Genomic DNA, 27,713 nt, shown 5'->3' with positions numbered 1-27,713 from the left:
CCAAAATAACCACATCGAAACAATCACATCAATGGGATTTATTTATAGAAATCATACTAATAAGGCAATAAAATCCCAGGCTGAGAGGCAGCACCACCAGCAATCCCCACTCTCTCCTCTCCAGGAGCTCTTTAGCACCTCCTCCTCACACCAGGTGCAGTGCACCTCCTTAAGTAATGCAGCACACCTGGGCAGATGTACAGTGGAGGGAAAACTGACAGCAGCACAGAACACACACATAGCTGTAGCAACACTTCAGCCAATATGTAAACTCATAGCTGGTTGTAGCTGTGTGGTGAAGCTTCTGTGAGTAGTAAATAATCAAATGTTAAAGTGTTGAATACAGTTTGAAATAACATGATTTAAGGCTGTGGTCACCAACTGGTGGGTCACAGGTTCATTCTGAATGGACCCCAAGTGACTCACAAATGTGTCAAGTTTGAAGTACAGTGAATTTCCGGCACAGAGTTTGTGTATTTAAGTGCTGTTTCTTGCTATAGAATGAGGGAAAATGGGACAACTACCTAACAGAGACGGCAAACAAGCCTGACAACATGTCCAAACGCAAGTATGATGCTGAATATATTAAAGTCTGCGAACTTTAAACTAATGACTAAGGAGAAATCTGGACCCTGAGGCTGGACCAGTTGGGAACCACTGATTTACAGATCCTAATAACATTTATAGTTTAATAATCCAGCTGATGCTCTGATTATTGTAGAATAAGATTCAGCTTTTAAATCACCAACATTACAATCAAAACTCTGCCGGTACTGGATTTTTGATGCCAGTACAGATGTTTCTGGATTAAAAAAAAAAAAAATCTGTTAACAAGTCAGTCATTGCTTGCTTTTGACATTGATGCCTAATTTTAACATTTATTAATAAGGGCCACTTTGTTGACATTAAGGAATTGTGACCAAAATCATAAGATGTATTAAGAAATGGACGTAGCCCACTGGTTTGTGGACTTGGTTTGAAGCCTTGAATTTGGCCTTTCAGCTGTCGCCATCTCGATTATCTGGAGCCAGAAGTGTTAGTACGAGAGGCTGGAGCTGTGGAGGAGTGAGGCGTGGATCTGACTCACAGACCAGAGGTTCTTAAACGTTCTGTGCTCAAGGAACACCAAAGGGCAAACCGAAATCTGAAGGCACAGCTGTATTTATATCTGTGCACAGTAGCTTCTATAACGTGTGTTATCACTCTTATCACGACAGCAGACAATAAAAATATGGGAAAACAGACACAGGTAGCTTTAATGATACGTCTACTGACAGTTTTATCAGCAGTCGCTCGTCTTCATAGGTGCTTTATTGTATTTGCTCTGTACAATAAAGTGATCCATTGTCCCACTCACGGCTTTCTCCTTTTAAATGTTATCATCCCTCACACTGGATTCTGATGTGTCACACACTTACAATATCGACACAATAACGGCAACAAATATGTTCCCCATGAAGGTTTTTAAAAATTAAATTAAATTACATTGTTTAGCTAGAGTTTGCCTCTTTATTAGGAAATGGGTGCACACAACATACTTATACAGTCAATTAAAAATGTATTCATAACTGTTTGTAAAGGCCCAGTTGAATATTGTAATAATGTATGGTTATTACAAAGTCCCACAGCACACCTGGATTGAGAACCACTGTCATAGGCTGTGGTGATGCTCTGCAGACAGCCTGTCACTCAAAGTGGTCATGCCGCCATGTTGAAATCAGCCATAGAGACTAAAACTGTTTTTGTACCAGGCTGTGAACACGTTAACTCCTGTTGTAAAGTTGGTTATTTTCACATGGCGGACTATGGAGATTGACTCACTTCTGGAGTCAGCCTCAGGTGGCCATTAGAGGAACTGCAGTTTATGACACTTCTCTGATGGTTTAATTTTTCAGCCCTGGAGGTTGCTGTTAGGTTAAAACAAACTTGTGAGTGCTCTCTGGTGGACAAACTGGGTATTGGAGATGATCTTGTTACAAATCATCTCTTTGATGAGCTGATAACAGTCGTCCAGTTTGTCAGACGGGCTCTAATTATAAGCTGTCGATAGTAATGTTTTCCACTTTGCAGCTGACAGTGAGATGTGGATTTTAAAATGCTGAATATGTGGTTGAGTTTCTCAAATCATCCAGAGTGACTGTGATCAGAGTATCCAGCAGATGATGACGATTATGGTGTTAGCCAGTCACACAGATGTTACTACAGATGTGTTTTAAAAAAAGTGAAACATATGTGATTTGAAACATTTGTTAAAAAAAAACAAAACAACTCCATACGCAGTATAATTGTTTGTTTAGTTTGAAATCTTTGACAGTAACCATATCTCCCTTGTGTGTGTGTTTCTTTGTGTGTGTGTCTCCAGTCTGTAGAAGCTGCCTAGTGAAGTATCTGGAGGAAAACAACACGTGCCCCACGTGTAGGATTGTTATTCATCAGAGCCATCCACTGCAGTATATCGGGTGAGTGAGGGAGCCGCCGCAGACCCTACACACACACACACACATACACACACACGCACGGGTACAGTGAGCTGCTGTCTCTCAGTACGCTCCATCTCTCTGGGTTTCTTTCTGCACTCCATCAGCGGTGCACCGGCAGTAAACAATAAACTACCAGAGACCAAAGTGCTGCCAGTCTTTTTCCGTTTTGTTTTTCTACTCTTCTGCGGTAAACAAAAATGTCTGTGGTCACTCTGCTGAGGGTGGGCTGTATTACATGAACAAAGAAGGGTCAATTAACAATTCTATTTCCTAGATTTGCTGCTAAAAATACCTTCAGTACACAGTATAATGAATAATATATGCAGTTATTTATTCAAGGAGCTGTGCTATGTGACATCTGGAGCTTGAGCTGGGATTGTCTGCACACTTCTCAACGTGAAGGTTGCCGAGCTGGCAGCTGGCAGCTAACAGCTAACGATGCTAACTCCATAAACAGTGCTTAACGATGGTAACAGTGCTATTACAGAGTTAACAGTGTTACTGGGGGGAACTAGAGGCTGGGAATAATGCTGTTGCGATAATGCAGTCACCATTATCAGCAGTAACTGTCCGTAACTGCAGTTTTAGCGCAGTGAAGGGCAGTTGTAAGCCTCAAACAGAGATGAGCAGCAGGCTGCTGAGGTCTCACTTCTTTCTAACTCCACAACCTCCAAATGGTAAAGTTAGTCTTATAGATGAACTAGCTGACATCTTAAACCCTTACTAGCAGTTGTCCGACACTGCTCAGCCGTCTGGTGGAAGCCGTGTTCAGCCATTCCTTGACAACTGAGCTCGAACACCTTCTCAAACCTAGAGTGTGAACCGGAACGGTTCTATAACAGTTCCCTGTGGAGCCCCAGTGCTGCTCCTGACCATCCCGAAGACACAGCGTCCAAGCCTGATGTACTGAGGCCACTCTGTCAAGTAGTGTCTTATCCAGGAGGTCAGGAAGCGGTCTACTCCATCCCCTCCAACCGGTCTCTCAGTATGGGGGGCTGGATAGTATTAAACAGACTTGAAAAGTCAAGGAAAGAATCCTCACACAACATCCTGCCTCCTCCAAGTAGGTGTAGGCCCGATGCAGCATGTTAAGAACCGCATCTTCCACTCCCACGGCTCCTGATAGGCAAACTGGAGGAAACTGTAGTCCCCATAATAAGCACAGCTGGGGAGTGTTGATGAATTTTGTTTCAAAAACATCATAATCACATCTTTTATTCAAAATAATTAACCACTTAAATGAAAAATAAAGTTTCCGCACACAGATTTCAGCCTGTACTTAAACATCAAAGACTTTGAACAATGAGTTTTTCTTCAGGATAAAATGAAGACGTAATGTTTATGAAGTCAAGTCTGCTTCTTATTGTTTTGGGGAAGTTGACTCTGCCAGACTAAATCCTCCTCTCTGAGGGATGTTGTCGTTCGTGCTCCCTCTGAGCGCTCATGTGTTAATGTCTTATTAATGCGACACACAAACTTAATGTGTACCAGCAATTTAGTCATTACCGTCTAAACTGCGCTGTCTGCTCACTCATTGTTTTGCAGGAAATGCTCCATTTCAAACACATTAGCTCGTCGCACAGCTGTTTTCTTTTTTTTGCCTCATTGTTTGCAGGAAATTGGAGTTGATGGGAAACATCACAAGTGATTTGAAGGCAAAACTCCCAACAGATGATGGATGAAAGCCATCTGCTCATCAAGAAAAAGATTGATCAAAGTTGATGTTTGAGATTGAACTCGAAATCAGACGCCTCCTCTCAGAGAATTAGCTCCACAGATGTAATCTAGCCTCTTGTGCTGTCAAGTGGGGCTTTCCTTGATGGCTTTAACCCATTTTATTTTCACATAGCGGACAATAAAACTATCACAAAGTCATTCTTAGCATTACTAACAACTGTGAAAAACTTTTTGTAAATGTTGCGAACAGGTCCCAGCTAATAATTCATTTTAAGGAATATAAACCTTTAAGATATTCTTTCGCACCACCCAACAGGCCCTGCACACTCATGGTAAACATCAAAATTAAATTTCAATAGCAGCATTAAATAACAATTTTCATGCAAGAAAGACAACATAGAGCATACACAGGGTTCGAAATACTATGTGCATACAAGCAATAGTGAATGTAAATTTTATCTGTGCATGTGATTCTCAGCTTGACGTGCCGATGCACGTAACTTGGTGCAGAAAATATGTTGTTACAACATGAAACGAAGACCCTGACAGTGCACGGACAAGACAGAGAAGCGCTGTAAAATACTCGGTCAAACTAGCTGCCGATTGGATTTTGATGCACGTCTATTCATGCTGTTACGGTACCCGTATGTGGAGAAGCCAAAAAGGTTGAAGAAAGACTTGCATAATCTACAACACATCATATATTTAATAAGTCTTGTTGAATATGTGACGTTACTCAAGAGATCCCAATTTGATAAAAAGCATTTCCATATTATGTTTGCTGAGAAGCACGATGGATTTCCGCTTAAAATGTTCCTATGACCACGCACAGTTTAAAGTAGTTTTTATGTTAGGCAACGTCAGCTCATAATTTTGTAAAACATTGAAAATGTCCTCATGTGCACCCTCAGAAATGAAATGAATAAATTATTTTCTTCCCCATCTTCATTTTGATGTAATCCTGTACAGGATGATCCATCCTGACTATGACTGTGTAAAATCTGAAGTTATTTTCCCGTACAGTGTTCGAGGTGAGGGTGACTGAAATGGATTGGCGGTTTGGTGTGGCAACTGCAGTGATGCAGGCGCTGCACCGGACTGTCGTGGTGAAGAGGGAGCTGAGCCAGAAGGCAAAGCTTTCGATTTACTGCTCCATCTACGTTCCAGCCATCACCTATGGTCATGAGTTTTGGGTAGTGACGGAAAGAATGAGATCGCAGATACAAGCCGCCGAAATGAGTTTCCTCTGTAGGGTGGTTGAACTCAGCCTTAGAGATAGGGTGAGGAGCATCCTGAGGGAGCTCGGAGTAGAGCTGCTGCTCCTTCGTGTTGAAAGGGGTCAGTTGAGGTGGTTCGGGCGTCTGATCAGGATCCACCTGGGCGTCTCCTGTTACAGGTGTTCCAGGTACCTCCCACTGGTAGGAGGCCCGGGGCAGACACAGAACACGCTTGAGGGATCACATATCTCATCTGTCCTGGGAACGCCTTGGGGTCTCCCAGGAGGAGCTAGAAAGCGTTACTGGGGAGAGGGACGTCTGGGGTGCTTAGCTAAATTTTGTTATAAATGTTAAAAGTCCTGTGCTACTTAATTTTTACTAGGGGGGAACAAATGCACATGTTCAAACTACCGAGGGGAACATGTCCCTGTGTTCCCCCCGAAATCTACACCTATGCCAGTGTGATTCCGATATACTTACAGACAGGTGACAAATAAAAAAGAAAAACCTTAATGAAAATGTGGAGACACACAGCAGATGCTTTTGTACAGCAATGAGGGCTAAATGGTTTGATGAATGTAAATTATGGAATGATATGCTGTGGGTTTCACAGCCATCAGACGGCTAACCTAAACTATGGGAGATTTAGATGTAACCTGTCAGACACTGCTCTCCACCACCATCATCAAAGCACCAAGGTCTTTTGGAAGGTTGATGTTCCACAGATTTTAAATACATGCTAAGGTCAACACAGACACTTCTCTTACATTTAACACATGATCTGTGTCACATTCGTTCACAGCAGACCTCAATAAACAGTGGTAAAACCCACAAAAACTTGGCTGTGAGAACGTCCTACCAGCTCTGTCCAGCAGGGGTCAGTGTTTTGCTGCTTTTGGAGTGAGCCTCAGCACTGAGCAGCTTATTCTGGCCCCAGATACAATAACTCTCCCAGCGGACAGCAGGGGAGACAAACGTGCCACTTCTTTCTAGAGTTTTTCCTTCGTAACGCTGCAGCAAACCCAACATGTTGTGCCTCGGCTGGTTGTCAACAGGCAGCAGCGTGGTGATGGCAGACCTGAGCCCAAACTGTGCACATGTGTTACCTGCACTGTGGAGCAGGGAGAGGCTATTTAACACGCTGACCGGCAGCATATGCTGCACACTGACCTCTGAGAGCATTTGAATTTTTCAGTTTAAATCCTTTGTCATTTCTCAGTTAATGTCACTTTGAGATTTTCAGGGTTCTGACAGGCAGTGGTGTAGAGTTCTGTTGTTTCCAGACCTTTGCGATGTGTCTAAACTTTCTCTGCTTTCCTGTGCTGTCAGTATTTTGAAGGGCCCCTCAGATTACTTGGGGCCTCCAGAAGGGAACCACTGCTGTAGAGAAACAATTTAAATTCACAGAGATATAGTTCCCGTAATTCAGATGTGTTGTTTACATCTTAGGGTGTAAAACTCAAATGCTGTTGGCCTACAATGTTGATTACCATAAACTAATGAGGCAACTAATCAATGTCTTTTCTTTTCAGCCATGACAGAACAATGCAAGACATTGTCTACAAGTTGGTACCGGGACTTCAAGAGGGTAAGTGTCATGTCTCGTCTCTCTTTGAGTCTGTTTACACCATGCTTCCTGGTGATCATGCATCTCTAGATGACCACTTGGGTCCAGATCTAGCTAAAAGGTCTTAGGGTTTAGTGAACACGCCGGTTGCATCAGTACAGCTGGAGATATCGCTGTCAGCAGTATTCAACACATCGTCTTCCAGAGAGTAAAACAAAAAATGGTCACCCAATGCTTCGACCAACCTCGCTGTAAAATGAGCAAGTTCTAGGGCGTTAGCGCACTGTCACAAAAACACCCCCCACATCCTGCACTTATGACGTAGTCTTTGTCAAGGACTCAGGGCTTACCCCACGAAAGATATGTGGACAAATGCGCCCCAGACCAACCTAGCAAGCCGTTTCAGTGATTGGGTCGCAGTGTGTCTTTGTGGTCGTTCAGACTTGTATTGTCCAGTTGTGACTGGATCACCCAAGATGCATGTTGATACCAGGTGTAAACAGGCTTTCAACAGCCCCTTTTAAACAGCCTGTTCATGGCAGGAATGTTGCGCTGTAATTCTGCCTCAACGTTTTATATAAAAGCTGTGATCACAGAATGGTTGGCTGGAATTGTCTTGCCTTTAAGCCGGCAGCGGAGATAATAACAGCGCCAAATCATGATCTGTGCAAATGGGACAGCTGGCAGGAGGGGACAAATGTGATGTTTTGAAGACATGTTGTGTGTTTGACCCACTGCAGGGAGATTTAAATAGCAGTTGATAGCAGTTAGCAGCTAACTTAAACAAACCAAAAATGTCCGTAAAGTGGATAGACAATGAGATCTGGGAGCTCCTTATCCTTCAAACAGAGGATGAGATCAGCCGCCATATAACAGGAACAGTTGCTATGTTATGTCATTTTTTATTGCTAAGAAAGGGCTGCCTGACGTGTATATTATATGCCACAATAGAGGCCGAAATTGTTGTGTTTCCTGTCACGCCACTCACACCTCTTGTGATTCTGGAATGATGGCACGCTGTCGTTGTTTAGTTCTGTATAAAAAAAGCAAAGGCAACATAATAAAGGTCTTTGTTGCTGCCCTATCACGCGATCTCTGTGTAACAACGCACGAGAGATCAACCAGTAGCCTTAAAATTCCAGTACATTTTAATAAAATATTCTTGCTGTTGTTGGTGGGCTTAGAAAGCCTCATGACGCAGGTTGTAGTGCACACACACCCCATTAAATTTTAATGACCCAGTGGCAGAGGTGACCTTGAGAAAAAGACACCGTCCTCTCTGACCTTTGTCTCATCCTGCTTCTTTTCCTTTTCAGCGGAGATAAAGAAGCAGCGGGAGTTCTATCAGAAGTTGGGGATGGAGGTGCCTGGAGACATTAAAGGAGAGCTGTGCAACATGAAGACTCATCTAGATCAACGCAATGGTACAGTCCTCCACACTCATCCTCCTCCGGCTCGTTTTATCGACACTCAGACTCACAAAGATTTCGGTTCCGTCTGGTTAAACATGCAAATTGTTTTAGTGAGGGCAGCCCCCAGTGAATCCAATAACTGCCCTTGGTGGCTGTAGTGGCTTGATTTATTTGTTTCCCCCTGTTCAGTGTGACCTTAAGGTAGTGCTGAACACACACGGGGGACACAGCATGCCGAAAGGTGTTGTTTACCTTTATTATGTGATATGAGTTTAGTGTTGAAGGTCCTCCAAATAGCAGTGGGAGTCAACTTGGCTGAGACGGTCAAACAAAACAAGCAGAAGCACTCTGATGATCACACAAAGGGAATGCACCCAAGATTTACCAGAAAACAGACAGTGCCCGAGATAAATATAGTTTATCACGTTTAATGTCATCAAAGCCTGGTTTAAAGCTGTTTGCAAATGGTAAAGGGGTGAATATCAGAGTAGGTTTGGATTTATTTATTGTGTTGATCATTTGAAAAGTCTTAAAGGAATCCCCCTTTCCTGAAATCAGCTTGAGTAACGGAGGAAACACAAACAACAGTGCCATTTTTCACAAGGAGTAGCAGTGTTTCCCACTCAGACTTTCCTTAAGCAGGCTGTCCAGGTCTATTAACAGCTGCCAAAGCATATTTCGCAACCCATTTTAATATTATTATATTTCATTTTTTATCCATCCGAGTTAGTGACGCCATCTGAGATCAATTTACAAGGAGACAGTATCCCCCGCGCTCTGCCTAGTTGTTGTGTCGAAGTCTATTCCCCTTTCAAATTGTGTTTCCCATCAGTGGCGTAAGGTATGAGCAACCGTTTTGTTTTATGGTTTTCCATATGACGGCACAGCAAGGTAAAAAAAAATAGACTGGAAAACACAGGCTGAGAAACGCATGTGTTTATGGCTCGGCACAGCTGGGCATGATTACAGCGGGCTAAACCGCACCTGTGCACAAGCATCCTGTTTTTACATTTTGGATCAAACACTGTAAATATGCAGCCACAAACCTCCTGATTGTTCCAGTGAAGGGTTGTCACCTCAGCAGCGAGATCGTCCTGTTCTTGTCACTGCACTATATAAGGAATGAAGCATCCCACTCATAATGACTAACATTAGAGGCAAGACCACAAGTATCAGCAGAAGCCATTAAGCAGTAGAAATGAAGGCAATTTAGCCAATCAGAATGAGTCCCCGGCCTGCTCGTTGTGCACGACGGCTTTTCCATAGCAGCTCTCTTCTGAGGGGCTGGTGTAAATGTGTGCCCAGAGGGCTGTCACGCCGGCAGGCCTAATCGCTCGCTTAATCCCCCTCTCTCTGATTTTGGTAATTAAGGCTCAAATGGAAGTGGAGCTGCTCTCCGGCTTCCCGTGCTTCGGCGCTTGAAGTCAGGTTTAGCTGCAGCACACACAAACACACATACATGTTCATACACAAACACATTTTAAGGATCATTTACACAGACGCCGACAGAAATAGAACCCCGGGATTGTATTTCACCATCATTTCCGTTCATTATCCCAAAACACAAACAGATATGTCGTCTCTGGCCTCGGGTAGTGATACAAATATTTTTTGACTTCTGACAAACAAGAAAAACTGTGGAAAATCAAATGTGGTTGCGTTTCATTCAGAGGCTCATTGACCAGGATGTTTTCTCTCTCTCGGGTCAATAAGAGTTGGGTTTTGTTTGTCTCTATCAGTCTCTATTTTGACACATTTACTGTGTATCGGTAACTCTGTTTGGTGTTTTGTGAATTGTGAAAGCTGCCGTCAAACTCGAGTGCAGTTGAGAAAATAAGTCAATCATCCGCTCCACCTCAGAGCTGGTCCGAGGGTTGGTTTCCACCTCTCAGCTCCTCAACGTGTCTGACTGAATATGTCACATTTCCATCATCTATCTTCACCTACAGTTTGATTACAGTATATTTTAGTGTGGGCTTTACATAATGAAAACACACTTCAATACGAATATATTATCGTGGTGTTAATACATGCACAGTGAGCGCATTATGAAGTGTTCATCTGATGAAAGCCTGCAGTGTGAGGGACCCTCTTCTAAATGAGACTCCTCGTTTGAAGATGCGGCTGCATTGTAATGCTCCACACACTCTGACATCACTGGATTTCTTTGGTTTTGTGATGTTAGATGGACCAAAGTAGCAGCAGTATGAATTGTTTGGGAAAGCAGTGAGTTGTTACATAAAACATGAGAGTTCTTGCAAAGAACTGAAGACACTTTCTGGACTGAATAATTTGACACAGGCCTGAAAACGCACTAAAGCTTCTTCCCCAGTGGACAAAATCCCACAAACACCAATTTACATGAGGCTTTGGTCTTCAGTGGGAAAGGTCATAATCAGCATTCACTCCCAGGACACGTGTCTCTGCTGTAGTCATGATTATTTATCGGCTTCTGCTCCGATCGGCAGTGATGGAAACATGACACCTGGGTTGACACGAATATTTTCCCCTCTTGCAGCACGATTGTCTGTCACTCCTGCTCTTTGTCATCTCAGCCACAAATTGCTCCTGTCTCCGTCCAAGCAGCGCTCAAACATTGACTTTGAAAGAGAGACTGAATAAGCACGTTTACCAACCCAGACGTGTTTGTGACGTCAAATGTAAAGCCTGGTCTCCACTAAACACTTTCGGTATAGTACCTTTGGAACCAACAGTAACCCTTCAGATATGGTACCTAGACCCTAGCGTTTCCACCACAACCAGTCCTCTTAAATGTGGGCGGGGTTGTTGTCACTCACTGCTCCGTCCAGTACGCACTGTATTTCCTCATCAGCGGTGACACAGATGGAAGTCTGCGCCTTATTTATCGTCCACAGAACGAGGCTGCACGCCCACATTTTCTGAACAAAATAAAACAGGCTCGAGTGTCAAAGTTGTCACAGTGAAATTTAAGGTGTGCTGATGGATTCATGTCGTCAACTCATGCATTGAGTAACATTACAGGTTAACGTTCCACCTTAAAAGTCACCGGCAGTCGGCCCAGTGAATGAAGTTATTTTTTCTCAGACTCCAGCTGCTGTGAGAGGCAGCAAAGCATCCTTTCATTTTATAGTTACAGTTTACTAATAAAACTCTCCACAGTATGAACAGTGGTTACATGAGCCTCAAAACCAGACACAACTCAGCCCTGAGCAGAGTGACCGTCCTCTACTGACCAATCAGACTGCAGTGTTCACAGCTCCACCTTTTAGTACCAGATCTGTGTGCTAGGTACCCCAACAGAGGGGGGACCAAACATGGGGAAGGTACAGAACCTTTTACAGTGGAAACGTAAAAAAAAAAAAAGCGTACCGAACTCAACTGAACTGAACAGTACTGCTCGGTGGAAACAGGGCTTAATTTTATATATGTTAATGGCAGCTACTAGTGCTTGTATTCCACACAAGTGCCATAGAAGCTCACTGTGTCTGTCAGTTATAAGTATCTTACTTTGAAACATGACAGTATTCTGAAAACGATATAGAAACGCACATAGGGGCAGGCTGTAGGACACAGTTCAGACTTAATGAGGTTTTGACATTTGCTGGGACAAAATTTGACTATGGTTTAGAGCAAAAAGGTCCAAAGGTTTTAATTAAAATTACTATATTCTCCTCATAAATGTTTGATAGTCCCAGCTGACACCATACTGCGTATTCTCCTGCATAGATCTGATTATAAATGTAGCCTCACAGTTTAAATGCCCAGCTTGTGATCCCCAGAGGCCGTCCCTTAAAGCCAAAGGCCAACAACATATTTTTAATTACTTCATAAAGGTTATCGTGAGAGTTTGTATATCCAGCCTCAGCACATGGGTCTTTGCGGTAAAACACACAGCCAGAATGTGGCGTGTTTATTCCACTTTTACTCTTCAGTCTGAGGAAATAGATGCTCCTCATTAACTCCTATTTAAAAACGGCAAACTAAAGTTAACGCATGGCAAAGCAGAGATCACAGACACCAAACTACCTACAGGCGACAGTGGGCACTCTGTTAGTGTTGCCCCTGCTGGCCGAGCTGAACTGCATTACACTTAATTAAAGCCTCATTTATCCAGAATCCCTCAGAAACAGAAACTTTCTCCTGGGTCCTCCCTTACCGGCGGAGTTCAGTAAATCTGCTGGTGGCACATTGCTCACCACGCAGGACACAGCAACACTTCCTAATTCCTCAGAGCTGAATTCAGGAGCAGAAATGTTAATGCTGTTAACACAAAGTCCAGTAAATTTACTGTAGTTAGTCTTCGGTGGAGACAAATGCCAATATGTGCTTTTCAAGAACATCAAACTAACAATCCTGCTTGTGGCTCAAATATGCTCTCTGTAATGCCTTGGACGTTCTTTCTGCACTGAACACTCCACTCCAGTTGTCCCAGCTGTGTTCAGGGTTCCTACACAGTATGGAAAAGTATGGAATTTGATTTTAGTCATTTCCAAGTCTGGATAAGAATGGGGAAAAAAAGAGAGGATTGAAGAATATTTGTGTTCCAGGCTTTTTTGTCTCTATTTTGTTTTTTAAAATATGAAATTCAGAATTTCTAAAAGTGAATTCGTCGTACAGGCAGAGTGTTTTTCATGGCATTTGGAGCAGCAAGCACAGCCACAGTGTTTACCAGAGTGTGAGAGAGTGAGAAAGCTGGATTTTGTTGAAAGCAAGGCATGAACTAGAGCAGAACTGCACAGAATTATCAATTTTAAAAATCATTGATTCTAGTTGTTTGTACTCAGATGCCAAATATGGTCTGAAAAAAATGCACCAAGAAGTTTGGAAAAGTATGGAATTTTGAAAAACATGCAATGACCTGAGCTTACGCTGGACTGTAGTCAACAAATTTGCAACAATAATTGAAACTAGTCCATACCCATTGAGTACAGCATACCATACCATGACTTAGTCAAAAATTAGAAAAGAAAAACATTGGTCCACAGGGGGAGCCACAACGATCGGTCACATTTTAGCCATTTTAAGCATTTTTCTGTTGTTATAGCGCCACCCAGTTGCCAATTAGAGTTAAATTTCTCCAGTCACCTTGAGGCGTCCTGTTCTACATATCTACCAAGTTTAGTAAAAATCCATATGGCGGTTAGGCCTAGATAAGAAATGAGCTCTCTAGCGCCCCCATTTTGTTTGATGGGGTCAATAATGGAGGGGTCCCCTCAGATTATGTGTGGTCATATGCCTACAAAGTTGCGTGGTGATGGGTGAAACCCTTGAGATGTTATACACCTTTATGTGATGAGCCACGCCCTCCGCAATATTCATTGCCTTATAGAAGCTCAGTTTTACTAAGTTTTCCAACTTTTGCCAAGAGGGAACTTTAGATATTGGTCCCTAGATTATGTTCACCCAGTTTCATGCAGATCGCTCAAACTTCCTAGGAAGAGATCCATTTGAAGTGTTTTTCAAAAAATTCAAAATGGCGGAAAATCTATATAAGCGGTAGTTATGGGTTCTTGAGGCAAATGTGTTCCTCATGAGGAGAGGCATCTCTGGGCAAAGTTTCATGTCTCTACGACATACAGGACATGAGATATGACCATTCAAAGTTTGCAATTTCAATCGGTTGCTATAGCGCCCCCCTTCGGCCAATTCATGTAATATTGCTTCATTCGCATCCTCCCATGACCCTCTACCACTGTGCCAAATTTCACATGGATTGACCTTGACATTATGTAGTAAGATAACCAGTGCAGATTCATCGGTCAATACATTACACACCGTGGCGACAACAGCTGCAAGAATTTGAGTGAGATGAGTTGAACCAAAACTGGCCAGTTCACACCACTGCAACTCTTCTCTGCGACGTTCTGAAACTGCTTCACCTCACTGCAAATCTTTGGTCTGAACTGGGCTTTAAAGGGGTTAAAACAAAGATAGGAAAACGCGCCACACACGCACACACCCATCAGTCAACCATTAATGGCGCCAGGACATTATCAGATAACATCACAATGTTTGAAATGTCACACGAGTCGAAGCTCTTTTTACTTTGCTTTAAGTGCATATATGAGTTTTCTTCTTATCACTTCTTGACACCTGCAAAATAAAAACATGGTTTCCACCGGCACACAGCAGACTCATTTCTCAAAATTGTCGTGCTTCCTGAGCACTTAACGCAAGAAAATGGAGGGACGCGGCGCTGCGACGAGTCTGCTGAGTGCCCTTTTCTCTGTCATGACAATATAAACTCCCACACATGGATAGTTTACTGCATCTCATCCCCGGTGTAGCTTCACTTGATATTTGTACATGCCTTTGTGATTTGATTGTACATCAGGAATCGCAAACGAGTTTCTCTCTGTAAGGAGACAGACTGCTCGGTTTTTAAAATCCCAAGACAAGCAATCATCCCATTACCTGACACACAAACAGGGTGTTCATGTCAGTTAAGAGTCACTGAGAGTCTCCGGGGTTGCTTGAAGGTGAGACACAACAATGAGAGGGAGCCCCTCTTGATAAGTAATCAGCGAGGCCGACTCTGGAGACGACCACCGCAGAGACATCAGAGCAAGCTCAGGCCTCTCCCGGTAATACTCGGCGGAATTGGTGACAGTTAGGCTGAACGGAAAACGGTCACAGAGGGGTGAACGCAATCCCATCTACAGCCTGAGCTGCAGTAAACTGTCCACACACACTCACACACACACTCACACACACCCTGTTATTACATCCACTGAATCCAGGAAGAATAGACTGGATTTCTTTGTTGGTAAAGGTTACAGAAAAGCAATACCTATCTGTGCAGCAATTTTGTCACAGCACCGCAATTTTGATTTTGATAACTAAGTTTCACATCTAAAAAATTCAATACTACGACAATATTACAGCCAACAAGAAAATCCATAACCACACCTGTCCTGGACAACTTTGTAGGAGCTGCTTCAGAGGTTTTAAAAGTTGGTTACGTGTCTGTGTTGTGCTGCGTTTATGTGCAAAGTGAGACAGCAGGATACAAAACCACTCAAATACTGAGACTTAGTTGTTTCAGTTTCAGTTGAACTTTCAATTTTAGTGTTTTGGTCACAACTAGAGCTTAAACTATAAGTCCAGTAAGGGTCGGATATATTTAAAAAATGGACTCGGACACAGTGAGGATTAGTGCTGGGCAATATGTTGATATTCGTGACATGAAACTAGATATTGTCTTAGAGTTTGGATCTCATCGTAAGTGCTGCTTTTCCTGGTTTTAAAGGCTATATTACAGTAAGGTAATGTCATTTTCTGAGCTCCTCTGACTGTTCTCGCTGTTTTATTATTTGCCTTTACCCACTGAGTCATTATATCCACATTACTGATGATTATTTATCAAAAATCTTACTGTGAATATTCTGGGAAAGCACTTCTATTCAACCCTACATTATTGTCATAATATCAATATAGAGGTACATCCACATCGCCCAGCCCCATTGAGCATACTGTATTACATTTTGCAGACATGGACGTAAACATTCATATTTGATGCTTTCTCTGTTTAATATAACTGAGCAACACTGCAAAACCCAAAGATATTCAGACAAAACAAGCAGTTTGAAGGTGCCACAGTGGGGTTGTGTCAGTTGGAAAAGTAGTTTTGAGACTAATTGATTATGAAAGAAAGTGTTAGTTGCAGCCTCACCTCATAGCTTCAAGTAATTATGTGTCTTTGTCATACACTTGGTTTGTGGACTCCCATTTTCAAGTCTTAAGTTCGGCATAATGGTAGTTGCCATCTTGGTTTTTTGGAGCTCAAACTGACCAAATTTGGGTGAGAGGCTGGAGCTGTGTAGGAACAAAGGATGGGTCTGACACAGAAGCCGAGGACACAGTCGGCAGACAGCCTGGCACTCAGTGCAACCCGCCCTTAATTATGTGCAACTTTAAGCCTTAATAAAATGCAAACGGTTGAGTTATAAAAAAATAAATTCAACCCCCATACAGTTGTCATCAATGTTGAAATCAGCAATAGAGCCCAAAACCATTTTTTGTACCAGGCTATAAATATGTTTATTTCTGCTGTAAAGTTGGACATTTTAAAATGGGAGTCTGTGGGGATGGATTTGCTTCTGGAGCCGGCCTCAAGCGATCTTCAAAGATCTGCAGTTTTTGGCATGTCTTTGTTGGCATCATTTCTAAGCCCTGTAGTGTAGGGTTGTCGCTAGTTTGAAGTAGCAGCTGTGCTACTAGGATTGGGTACCATTCCCATTTGAACAGATCCCAGTACCTGGAATTCTGTGCCGGTACCCAATGGTACCTTTTCTTTGGTACTTGGAGATGCAGAGTTGACAAAGTAGACTAAAAAGCAATTCTACTCTTCTATCTGTCTGCTTATGAGTGTGTATCTATGCATAGGTTTTTACTAAAATGATATAGAAAAGAAAATAGACCAGACGAGGGAACTATCCTGGAGCATCTGGGCTCTGTGGCAGGCTTCCCGACTTTGAGGCGCTTCCGCCTCCTGTCTGATGTCGAACCTAGCGGCTCTGCAGAGCCCCATGACAGCCTTGGTGCTCTATGGCTGGCTTCCAGGCTTTGGGGCTTCCAATCTTCAGGCACTTCCGTCTCTTTTTTAAACCCGGCATTTTCACCCAGATGTGCCCTTAGGTGCCAAAATAGATTTAATATGAAGTGGTACATGGTAGTAGTAACGTTATTTGGTTGGTCCACTTTAAAGTACCGAGTTCAGTATCCTATCTCAGCTGCTACATCAACACTTTCCCCATCTGAAGCTCCAGACCATCCTTGTTTCTTTGTACCGTTTCAATCCATCCCTACATACAGTATTACTCTCTGGGGGGAATAATTAAGAGTATTTTCAGATCGCAGGACGCGTTTATCAAATGTAAACAGTCTCTTTAGTTTTTAAAATCATATCCCTTTCAGGCAAACAAACATTTCCCCTGAAGCTTTTCACATAAACTGTATGAGGTGTACTATATCCTTCAGTTTTCTTGCAGCTCCAACCCAAAAGCTCCGTGTGATGTATTATTAAACGCTACCATACCTCTCTCTCAGTGCTCTGAACACATTACCCTCAGCAGCGCAGGATGTGAGAACTTCCTTTCTTCCCATTTTACCATATGTTCACCAGAGATTGCTGTGCTCTCCAATATCCTCCAGTATGTGCCTCCATTTCCTTCAAAAAAGGCACATGAGGCAAAAAGTGGACAAACTCATGATGCCAGCCCTCATGTAGGTTAATCAGTATGAGGAATGACTGTTTTTTTTTTTCCTTCTTCTGGTTAGAAGTTGCCCAGTATTACAGACGCGCCCAGACGGCGGATAAGTCGTATAAAGGACGCTTTGACACCCTCGGACATGTAATTGCCTTATAAATGGAGCTCTGCTGGAGGCGTTTTTTACGCTCCAGTGGGCAGAGGCTGTTTAAACACTGTAGAGAGACAAACATGTCCGCTTCCCGACAAGTCTTGTTTTCAGCAGGGTCACAGTGGACGTCAATTAAGATCAAGCCTCTTTGACTTAAGTTAATGAGCACGATGAGAGAAACTCGCTGCTCGGTCACGGGATTGACGGCAGCATGAACAGAAACATGCAGCTCGAGACAATTAAGTGTCTTCGAAGGACACACTAAAGACATGGTTGTGAGGCTCTGCTGAATTCAGCCATTTCTTTTCACACGAAGCTTCTATTTAAGTTTCTGACTAAAGCTTTTTATGCTTTTTTTTATTTTATGATGTCATCACCCTAAAAATTTAAATAAACTGAGTCTTCCGATTGAGTGCGCTATGTTGCATTCACGTGGAATCAGGCAAACTGGACATTATTTAGTGGATTAGAGTAGGATAGTAAAATTAGGTGAGGCTGTCAGAGAATACTAATAACTGTAATGGGAGAGGTAGAAAATATTTTGACCCTTTGCCATTCTCCGAGACCAGGGGTAGGCAACCTGCAGCTCTTTAGCTCCTCTCCGATGCCTCCCTGTGGTTTGTTTGGGTTGTCTTGATTATGACAACTTGACATTAATCAAAGTGACATTACCAGAAGTTGTCTTTGTATCAATCATTATGTCAACTTGTCATAAACACTAAAAGGAGGTGCATTTCTTGTTAATGTCAACTTGTCATGACAAAAACCGAATGACACTTAAAGATAGCAGTCATAAACATTTATGACGTGTACATAATGTTTATGACAGGTTCATGACAGTGTCATGTCATAGTTATGACAGTGTCATGTCACTCTTATGTAGATACCTTCAAGTAAAGTGTTACCAAATGTTTTAACGTTTAATGAACTAAAATGTGTGTCATATGTGTACGACCTGGTGCCTTCTCCTGTGAATTTTGCTGAACTTCAGAAGCCATGGCTGCCTGTCTCTCCAACGAGACTATGGATTCCCAATCGTTAAAAGGAAAAGTCTTGGAGGAAAATAGGAGTTAATAATGTGTGGACAGATTGATTTGCTTTCATCATCAATGCTGCAAAGTTAAAGTATGAAATAGTCAAATAAATTATAAATAGCCCACTGCAGAGTCACCACCTTGTAGTAAATCAAATCAAATGTTAATTTAGAATTTGAATATCAACGTTGTGAGTGAAGCTTTGAACTGTTCAGTACAGCTCTTGTAATGGCCGACTCAAAACTAATGACAAATATCAGGAGGTGATGGGGGTGTGACAAGCAAATGAACCAGTAATTTATTTAAAAACTAACCCTAACAGCTAAAACTGTCAAAATAGAATGAGGTGTGGCGGTCAGGAAGTCAGTAGTGCCAACAGGAAAGGATGGTAAAAGAAAAAATAAAGATAAGGATGGGGAGCATGAAGCACATGGAGCAGTGTTTCCCTCCCTTCTCTCATCAGGGACAAAGTGAGGTGCACTTTTATAGTCCTGGGAACACTGGTCCCTGGTGTTCCCAGTAACTAACGACTCAACCACACCTCCCAGCTCCTGCAGCACTGAACACAATCACAAAACAAGCAGCCAGAATAGGCGAGGTCATCACACCCTAAAAGTTTGTCATCAGTTCTGTGTATATGTGCATGTTTTGATGTGTTTTGTGCTCTACTCTGGAGAGCAAATATTTGTTTTCAGAATTTACAACATGGCAGCTCAGCTGATTTCCTCCCTCTCTCCTCTTCCCTTTCTTCACAGGCGACGCAAAATCAGAGGAGACAGCCAATAAGGAGGCAGGAGAGGAGAAACCAGAAGAGGACAATGACTATCACCGTAGCGACGAGCAGGTAAGAACCTCACTAACTAATGGACAACAGTTTATGCTTCTCATTTTCTCTCTTTAAATGACAGCCTCTCTTTCACTTAGTGAAGGTCCAGTGTGTTAGAATTAGGGAGATGTGTTGTTAGAAATGGAATATGATATAATTAGTTTTCTTAGGTGTTTAATCACATGAAAATAAGAATTGTTGTGTTTTTGTTACCTTAAAATCAGCTGTTTGTATCTACATAGGGAGCGGGTCCTCATCTATAGAGATTAGCATGTTGCTCTGTCATGTTTCTACAGAAGCCCAGAACGGACAAACCAAACACTGGCCCCAGATAAGGCCATTTACACTTTGTGCCAGCCACCATAGTTAGCAGCCCCTCCATGACAAGCAGCGTCGGAAAAGCACTGATTTTTTTTTTAACATGAAGCTGCTCAATTCTTTGTTTTTATTGGTTTAAATCACCTGGTCGGTTTGTTTTGGAGAGGAAGAGACCCATGTGGATAATTTGTCTCCTGGTAAAAACCTCCTGAACGACTGGATCTTGAGAACTACAATCCCGCTGCTAGATGCCATTGAATCCTCCTAAATCTTACACACTGGATCTTTAAAGACTCAGTTTGCCTAAATTAGAAAAAAAAAAATACTTTTAAAAAGTTGACCATGGCTTAACATTTACCAAAATAATAATAATAAAACTGTTGACTTTTGTTTCTGTAAAGTTATAAGAGTCGGGTATCTAAGAATGTGGATACACAAAACCAAATTATCTTGCATGGACAGTTCAGCCAGAGTTAACAATATGTTTTTAAAATGTAATTTAGGTCAACCAGCCCTTTACTAATAATCCAATTTTTTAATATGCAAAGAAATTTGGCAGGCAGCACACACTGGTTTGTGTTTTAGCAGAGATTAGAAGAAGCAAATCGGATAAAATAATTGTGGGTTACAAAGCAGTCTGTCAGGAACAAAAGCACCACGGGACAAAAATACTGCTGGTGATAATTGTGAGTACAATTGCTTTAAAAGCCTGCACATCAATTATTGCCTTTATAAAAGTGGCCCCCATGTGAGTTACCAGGCTGCTTTACAATTACTGGATTCTTTTGTCTTTGGTGTTGCGGCTGTTTGATTTGTACAGACCCACTTAGTGGCAGACACCACAGCGCCACACCACTGAACACGTTCAAAAGGAGATAGGCTTTTCTTGATGTCATCTGCATTCTGGCTCATTCCCAAACCCTGCGAAATATTAATATATTAATATGACATTAATAATGCAGGGAGAGAGAGCAGGGTAATTGTTGTGTCGGACAGATGCTATCAGAAACACAAAGCGTCTTCTTTGCAATGCTGCACAGGCTGAAGAAAGCTGGTTTTACATCATTTCAGTTTGAAAGGGACAGAAAACCAACAGGCAGCTTTTAAAAACAAGCCGGTCGTCTCAAATCAGCCATCTCTATGCTGCCATGTGGGGAAGGCAGGCTGCCCTGATGAGGGTAGAGTTCTTGCCCTTTGGACATTCTGCAGCGGTGCAGGATGCGTTCAGAATAGCTAATACGGCCGTCTGTGTGAGCTGAATGCAGTCGTGTCAAATGTCACTGGGAGGAGGAGGAGGAGGAGGTGGAGGAGGAGGGGGGATGGGGAGAGCTGAGGAATACAAGATGACTGATGAAAATGAGAGATCTACAGGTCACAGAGAGAAAAAGTCACCGTGCAGGGTGAGGAGGTGGGATGAGAGAGAATTAAAGGACTGAATGTTGGAGGGAGGGGTCGCGATTCAGAACAGACAGAAAAGAAATGGCTGAAATGAGAGGATTATGAAGAGAAAGATCTGTGATGGAATATGAGAGTATGCTGGAGATATGCACACATTCAAAAGTAGGGATCTCTGAAATCGAAAGGGAGACAATACTTCCCATACATGGTGCTAAAACAGACAGCACGTTTTTTCCATTTTTGGAGAAAAAACTGCAGGTCCGTCTGGCAAAAAAACCCACCACATTGAAATGCAATGTCATCAGGCAAGAGTGGAGTACTTCTGTAATCACCCTCACAGTCATCTAACGGAGGATAAAAAGGATTGCTGCTGTGATAACCTCAGAGTTGTAAAATCCCATCATCATATCATTATCATGGACATAGCTTCTGTGACGTCACCCACTGGTTTGTGGACTCCTGTTATGAAGAAGCCTCAAGTTTGGCATTTTGACTGTCTTGGATTATTGGAGCATGAGTGACCATATATGGACAAGAAGGCGGTGCTAACCTTACTGCTAGCTGCTAGCTTGGTTAGCACAGTGCATTCACAGCTGTGTTTAAATGTGATAATGCTAATGGTAATTTTTGCTAGCGGAAAACAGGCTTAAAACTATTTAAAAAATATGTATTTATGTCACTCAAAGTGGCCACGCCCTTTATTATGCATAACTTTGAGCCTCAATAACATTTAGAATTGTGGGTAATCTAAAAAATTCACCCCCTGTACAGTTGTCATGACAGTGAAATTAGTTACAGAGACGACAATCATTTTGTTATGCCAGGCTGCATTTTAAAAGGGGGTCTGTGAGGATTGACTCGTTTTTGGAGCCAGCCTCAAGTGGCCATTTGAGGAACTGTGGTTTTTGGCACTTCAGCATTGGCTTCATTTTTCAGCTGTGGAGGTGCTATCAGTTCAGAGGACCACATATTAACCTTTTTTAGTCTAATAAATAAACAAAATAAACTTACAAAGAGTCGAGGCAGCAAATATTCTTACACTGATTTTCCTTAATAAACAGAGTAAACTGAACGCCTTCTGAATTCAAGTTTGTCTCTTTCACAGAGCTGACTGGTTTAATTACCTTGGTAACTTCATTCAGCCTCGACAGAAACAAAACTCACCTAAACAGTCTTGGTTAGGCTTTCCAACAATCATTACCTCTGGTTTGGTTGAAACAAACCCTTAATTCACTGAGTAAGATTTAGAAATATGCTGACTCTACATGGTGTTCCTCCCCTGCGATCTCACTCTGTTATTGCTGGCTGCTGCTCAGCGGGCAGCTTTTATTCATTCTTTGAAGGCAGACCATTAAATTCACAAAATGACATAAATTTCCCCTAAAAAACTACAGACAATTTACTCAGCTGATTTATAGGTCCAATCACCCAGCCTTACTGTGGAGGTCCCACATTTTACTCATTAATCTTGGAACTAGATCGTCAGAAGAAAGGAGTTGTTCAAGTCAGGTACTTTGAACTTTAAGAAATCCTCCAGTGATGAGTGGAGTCAGGGTTGGGCGATACATACATATACATCTGTATTGTTTACACCAACATAGAATGACATTTTGTGTTTGCTCATACCAGCGCTCACTCAGCTGTAAAATGATAAACAGACAATGGAGGTCAGATGACTCTGCTGCTGTAAAGGTCCTTCAAAGCCCTTTTTATTTTGTAGAATGCAGCAACCAGCCCATATTGTAGAGAGCCGAGGAAGCCGTAATGAACTGTATTAGAAAACCAGAGAGTGGTGAAGAGAGAAAAATGGAAAATGCAAAACAAGAGGAATGATGGCATCGCTTGCAATCAAGACGAATGAAGATAAAAGACAACAGTCACAGAAAGCCGCTCGCCCTCCCTTCATCGTGATCCCACTGAAGATGTAGAAGTGACTCAGATATAGGAACCGGCAGGCGAACCTGCATGCATGGCCGACATCCAGAACACTTCCCCGCTGTCTTCTGGACGACCTTTCGGAGTGTAACCTTGGGGTGTGAGGCCGTGCCAGAGAAAGTTAATGAAAGCAGTGACACACCAGAAAACAACAACAAAAGGATTACAATAGAACGAAATGAATCAGAGAAACCTGCTTTATCGTAACAGCGTGAAATATGAGTTCAGATGAGGTGTGAAATCTCAGGACAGGGTCACCTTCAGGCTCATAAAATTCTGATAAGATCTCCGTGTGGTGAGAAAAGTTTGTATAATTTAATAAACTTCAGCTATTTTGAGCTTAAAGAGTCGACTTTGGAGAAATTGGAGAACGCAGCTTTGCTCTGAATTATTAATCGAGCTTTGAATTCTCAAAGCCTGATTTCTTTTCTTCTTCAGTGGTCTGAACTCAACCCTCACACACACACACACACACACACACACACACACACACACACACAGAGCTTTTCTTTTACACACAACTACACACACAGACTTAAGAAGAACAATACCAGTCGACATATTGCCTCAGACCTCTGCAAGCATTCAGGACTCAGTAATGAGCCTGTGAAATAGTTCCACGCTCTCTCTGCGTGACACCAAAAAGGCACATATGATGTTTTCTTGATATGCCTCACTGTTGCATCAGTCACGTCTGTGAGTGTGTAGCTGTAGGACTGCAGGACTCCATAAAGATGTCACTAATGTACTGTAATGTAATGAAACTACTGCTGTGGAGTCCAGATCGCCACTGAGGCTTTTATTTCACATTAGGAGCCCCCTCATTTCCAGCGCCACTGCAAAGCAGACATATTACGGTGTTCCTCTGTGCTTATAGACCAGCAGCCTGGTGTTTGTCTGAGAACAGACGTGATTTCCAAGTTGAAGCAGAAACCTGGGTAATATTAGTTTTTCCTGTCTCAATAGAGAGAGAGGTAGACAGCGTGTGACAGAAGGACACCCACAAATAAAGAAATACTGTCCTCCCCTTCTTCTGTCTTTTGATATGTGGGGGCAGGAGCTCAGTGGCAGTAATGCATTCTGACTCCTGCAACCATCGACTGCCAAAACCACCTACCGTGTCACCCAAGGGGGAAAACAAGAGCACAGGCCAATGGCAGTGACGCATGAAAGAAGCCAATAAGCAAAACACAAACAGACAATACTGGTTCAGTGAGACGTGCGGTACAATCAGCACCAGAGCCAGGTTGAATTTACCAGCCATCATTATACTTTTATTGTCCTTTAGTCTGTTTAGTAACCCTCAGGTCATTGACTGTAGACTGGCAGATACTTGGACTACAGTATCTTTTATGATTAGCTGCAAGCTAAGTGGTTTGAAAGAGTCTGTTTACATCTGGTAACCTTATAACACGCGTTTTGGTAATCCCAAGCTGACAGCTGATAGACATCATCATTCACACCTATGTCTATCATGTGACTCTAGGTGACCACTTGTGTTCAGATTTCGTTATTGCCTACATTAGAAGGCCCCATGCACAGTTATTAGGTCCTCTTGCTAGCTGCTCGCTAGCATGCTCGCTGGTCCGGCTTCCTCCCACAGCGCAAGAACGTGAACAAGTCTCAGTTCTCTTGTACCGTGGAAAAGGAGGAGAAACTGATGGAGATGGGGAGTATTTTGTGACTCTCATTCCCGCGGCTCTCCGACTAAAATAGTGCCGCTAATCAACGGAGGCTGGTAGCAGGTTGAATCAACAAAATCCAGTTCATCTCTATGGATTATTTTAATGCTGAATTGACAAGGATACGGTCGACATATGACGCCTTTTATGTTGTGTCTCAGACGTTGTGTGTTTTTGTGAACACTTCAGAAAATCTTAATATCTCACATTTCTAAAGGGAGTTTGGTGTAGTTTTTTCCACCAGCAGCAGGATGAGAAGTAATCTCAAAAGGAATCTAGTTGTGGTCTTGCAAATAGTGACTCCACAAGATCCTCAGTCTTTGTAAGGTCTTAATACTCAGATTGTCTTATGATTTGAGATGGTTTCAGACTTTTCAAAGTCTTTTCAAAGTTTTCTTGTGCGTGGTAGGCATAATTTGTAGCCTAACCATGCTGTATTTGGTGTCAGGGCCTTTTGTTTCCCTCAGAAGGATGCTCAACCTCTGCTCTCTGTGTTTCCTGTAACAGGTCAGCATCTGCTTGGAGTGCAACAGCAGCAAGCTCCGAGGCCTGAAGCGCAAGTGGATCCGCTGTTCAGCACAAGCCACAGTCCTCCACCTCAAGAAGTTCATCGCCAAAAAGCTTAACCTGACATCATTTAATGAGGTACAGATATTAACACACAATGGGACATGAAACAGTAAAACCTTTTACATACATTCATCATTGTTTATTGCCAATGGGTGAACAGATTGTGAAGTCACTTAACTTCCTGGGTTGCCCATCAGCTTGTGGACTGATTTCTGTATAAAAAGGATTGATTTATTTTCCTGACAAAATCCTAGAGATTTCTTGCCTCTCTTCAATTCCCCTAAAGTACCTACAGTGTTCAACAGTAGCTAATGTTAGCTTAGAAATGGAGTCTGCTAATGCTAACAGAGTCAGTTATTGTCAACAAATGACAGCACAGTGTTCACACATGCAGCGGTAGCTCGTAGATGGACCTTTGATGAGGGCTGTAGCAAGTTTGGGGCCGTGGGATGTGCTAGCTAGCTAATTCTTGTCTCATTGTCTCTCTTAAATTAAATTAAAAATTAAAATTGGTGGTCTAAAACACTGTAAATTCATCAAAATTCAGAGTTTCACTGACGTGAACTATATTGTAGCTTTAGCTGGCTAATGATAGCTAATGTTAGCTTGCTTGCTAACGCGGAGAAATTGCTAGCTAGCTAATGTAGCAAAATACTGTCTTGAGTGGATAATGTCAGCTAATTCATTCAGACTTCTGGGCTGGTTTGCAAATTCGTTAACCATAGCTAGCTCACCCGCTAACGTTATTGCTGTCTTAGTTTGCTAGCTTGCCAAATCACCTCACTAGCTAACATGATCCATGATACTGATTCATGTGGGCCATGGCTGCTGTGATTGATACTGTTGACTTAGCCAACAATAAAGGATGTAATGGTACAAAGTGATGTCTGCTAGCCAAGAGCAGTGCAAGCTAACTATAAACTAAGCTAAGGTTAGGCAGCTGTAATGCTACTCTGCATGGACTTGTCATTGGTTGCTTTGGTTAGCTGATTAAGTAAATGTGCAAATGGCAAGCTAGTTATGGAGCTAATGGTTCAAATTAAATATCGGAACATTACAGATAATGTTATCCTCAATATGATTGCAATGCATTTTCTAGCATTCTACCAGCATGATTCCAGCCAATCACATTCAGTCTCTTGTGTGTCACGTTACTGGTTTGGCTGACGGTTATTGAGTGCGAGCGCAGGCAACAGGATGCTGACTGCAGTTCACTTAACACCCAACAGTGTCATTAATTACAAGGATATTCTGAAAGTTACATACAGAACTTTTCCAGTAACATTTGGCACCAGAGCAATTGTTTTGCTGCTTTTTCCTGCAGGTAACCAAGGAATCTGTAATATTCTAGTTTATAATATTCATAGTTTCCTTGCAGGTAACACCTGCAAAAACTCTGAAAAGCTCAAGCTACACAGTGCATTTTAAAGTTTTATATCAGTCTTCTTTGCAAAAAGAAAAAGAGGACATATTAAAAGGTTTTAATATCAGAGAATCAACTGATTAAAAGTAATTCATGAGCACAGAGGATTCTCACTGGGTGGTGAGACAAGATGAGAGTGACCAAAATTAATTTTACAGCATTTTGTGACAAAATGACTGCAACTCTGGATTACTCAGTTCTCTGTCATCTTTAATTCCTGTGCTCATTAACGGCTGACAAACATTATTTTTCCCCCCAAAATGGATTTGTAGCAATTTGGAACAAATCTTTTTAATTCTTGGCATTTGTTTGGACATGTTTGGAAGCACCAGCTGGGTGGTGCGTATCAGAAAGTTTAGTTGATCATGAGAAATTACATAAAGGTCAGTTAATTATACTTTTCCGCACTGACTCATACAAGTCCTTTTGTGTTTGTTATATTTAGCAGGAAATGAGCCTTTAATGATATCTACATGTGGTAATTTTTCTATTTATTGTGCTTGCCGCCCCGTTCAGAGCAGCAGGGGGAAGAGTGGGCGATCGTTTGAAAGATGGATTTTTAGAACGCCGTGAATAATCATCACAGACGCCTTCGTGTCTTCTATTTTTTATTTCCTGTCTCTTTTTTTACTGGCTGTCACAGAGATGAGTGGGTAGGCTCCATCATATCGTCGGCCTCCATAGCACCACTTTGGCAAGGACGTCCGCTCTCCCATTGTTGTCCTATCTATTGACTATCAAAAGCTGTTGTTCGCACCAATTCTGTTACCAGCGGCGAGCCGAGCGCAGAGCTTTACAACACTTTGCTTTGTCAGAGAACAGTGCGCCATTT

At 42.3% G+C, this 27,713-nt stretch overlaps 1 protein-coding gene across 2 annotated transcripts in view; it reads left to right on the top strand.

The window, feature by feature from the left end:
- Window positions 1–27,713, top strand: part of LOC125894873 (polycomb group RING finger protein 3) — a 100,442-nt gene that overhangs the window by 57,034 nt on the left and 15,695 nt on the right. For both annotated transcript variants that reach the window (XM_049586526.1, XM_049586525.1), the window contains exons 4-8: window positions 2,363–2,459; window positions 6,907–6,962; window positions 8,258–8,365; window positions 19,485–19,573; window positions 25,396–25,533. In XM_049586526.1, coding sequence (XP_049442483.1) covers window positions 2,363–2,459; window positions 6,907–6,962; window positions 8,258–8,365; window positions 19,485–19,573; window positions 25,396–25,533 — 488 coding nt within the window. The remainder of the gene's footprint in view (window positions 1–2,362; window positions 2,460–6,906; window positions 6,963–8,257; window positions 8,366–19,484; window positions 19,574–25,395; window positions 25,534–27,713) is intronic.

Source organism: Epinephelus fuscoguttatus, linkage group LG9, assembly GCF_011397635.1.
Source record: "Epinephelus fuscoguttatus linkage group LG9, E.fuscoguttatus.final_Chr_v1".
NCBI lineage: Eukaryota > Metazoa > Chordata > Actinopteri > Perciformes > Serranidae > Epinephelus > Epinephelus fuscoguttatus.
The sequence above is the reverse complement of the archived record's forward strand: the minus strand, read 5'-3'. Positions and strand labels throughout refer to the sequence as shown.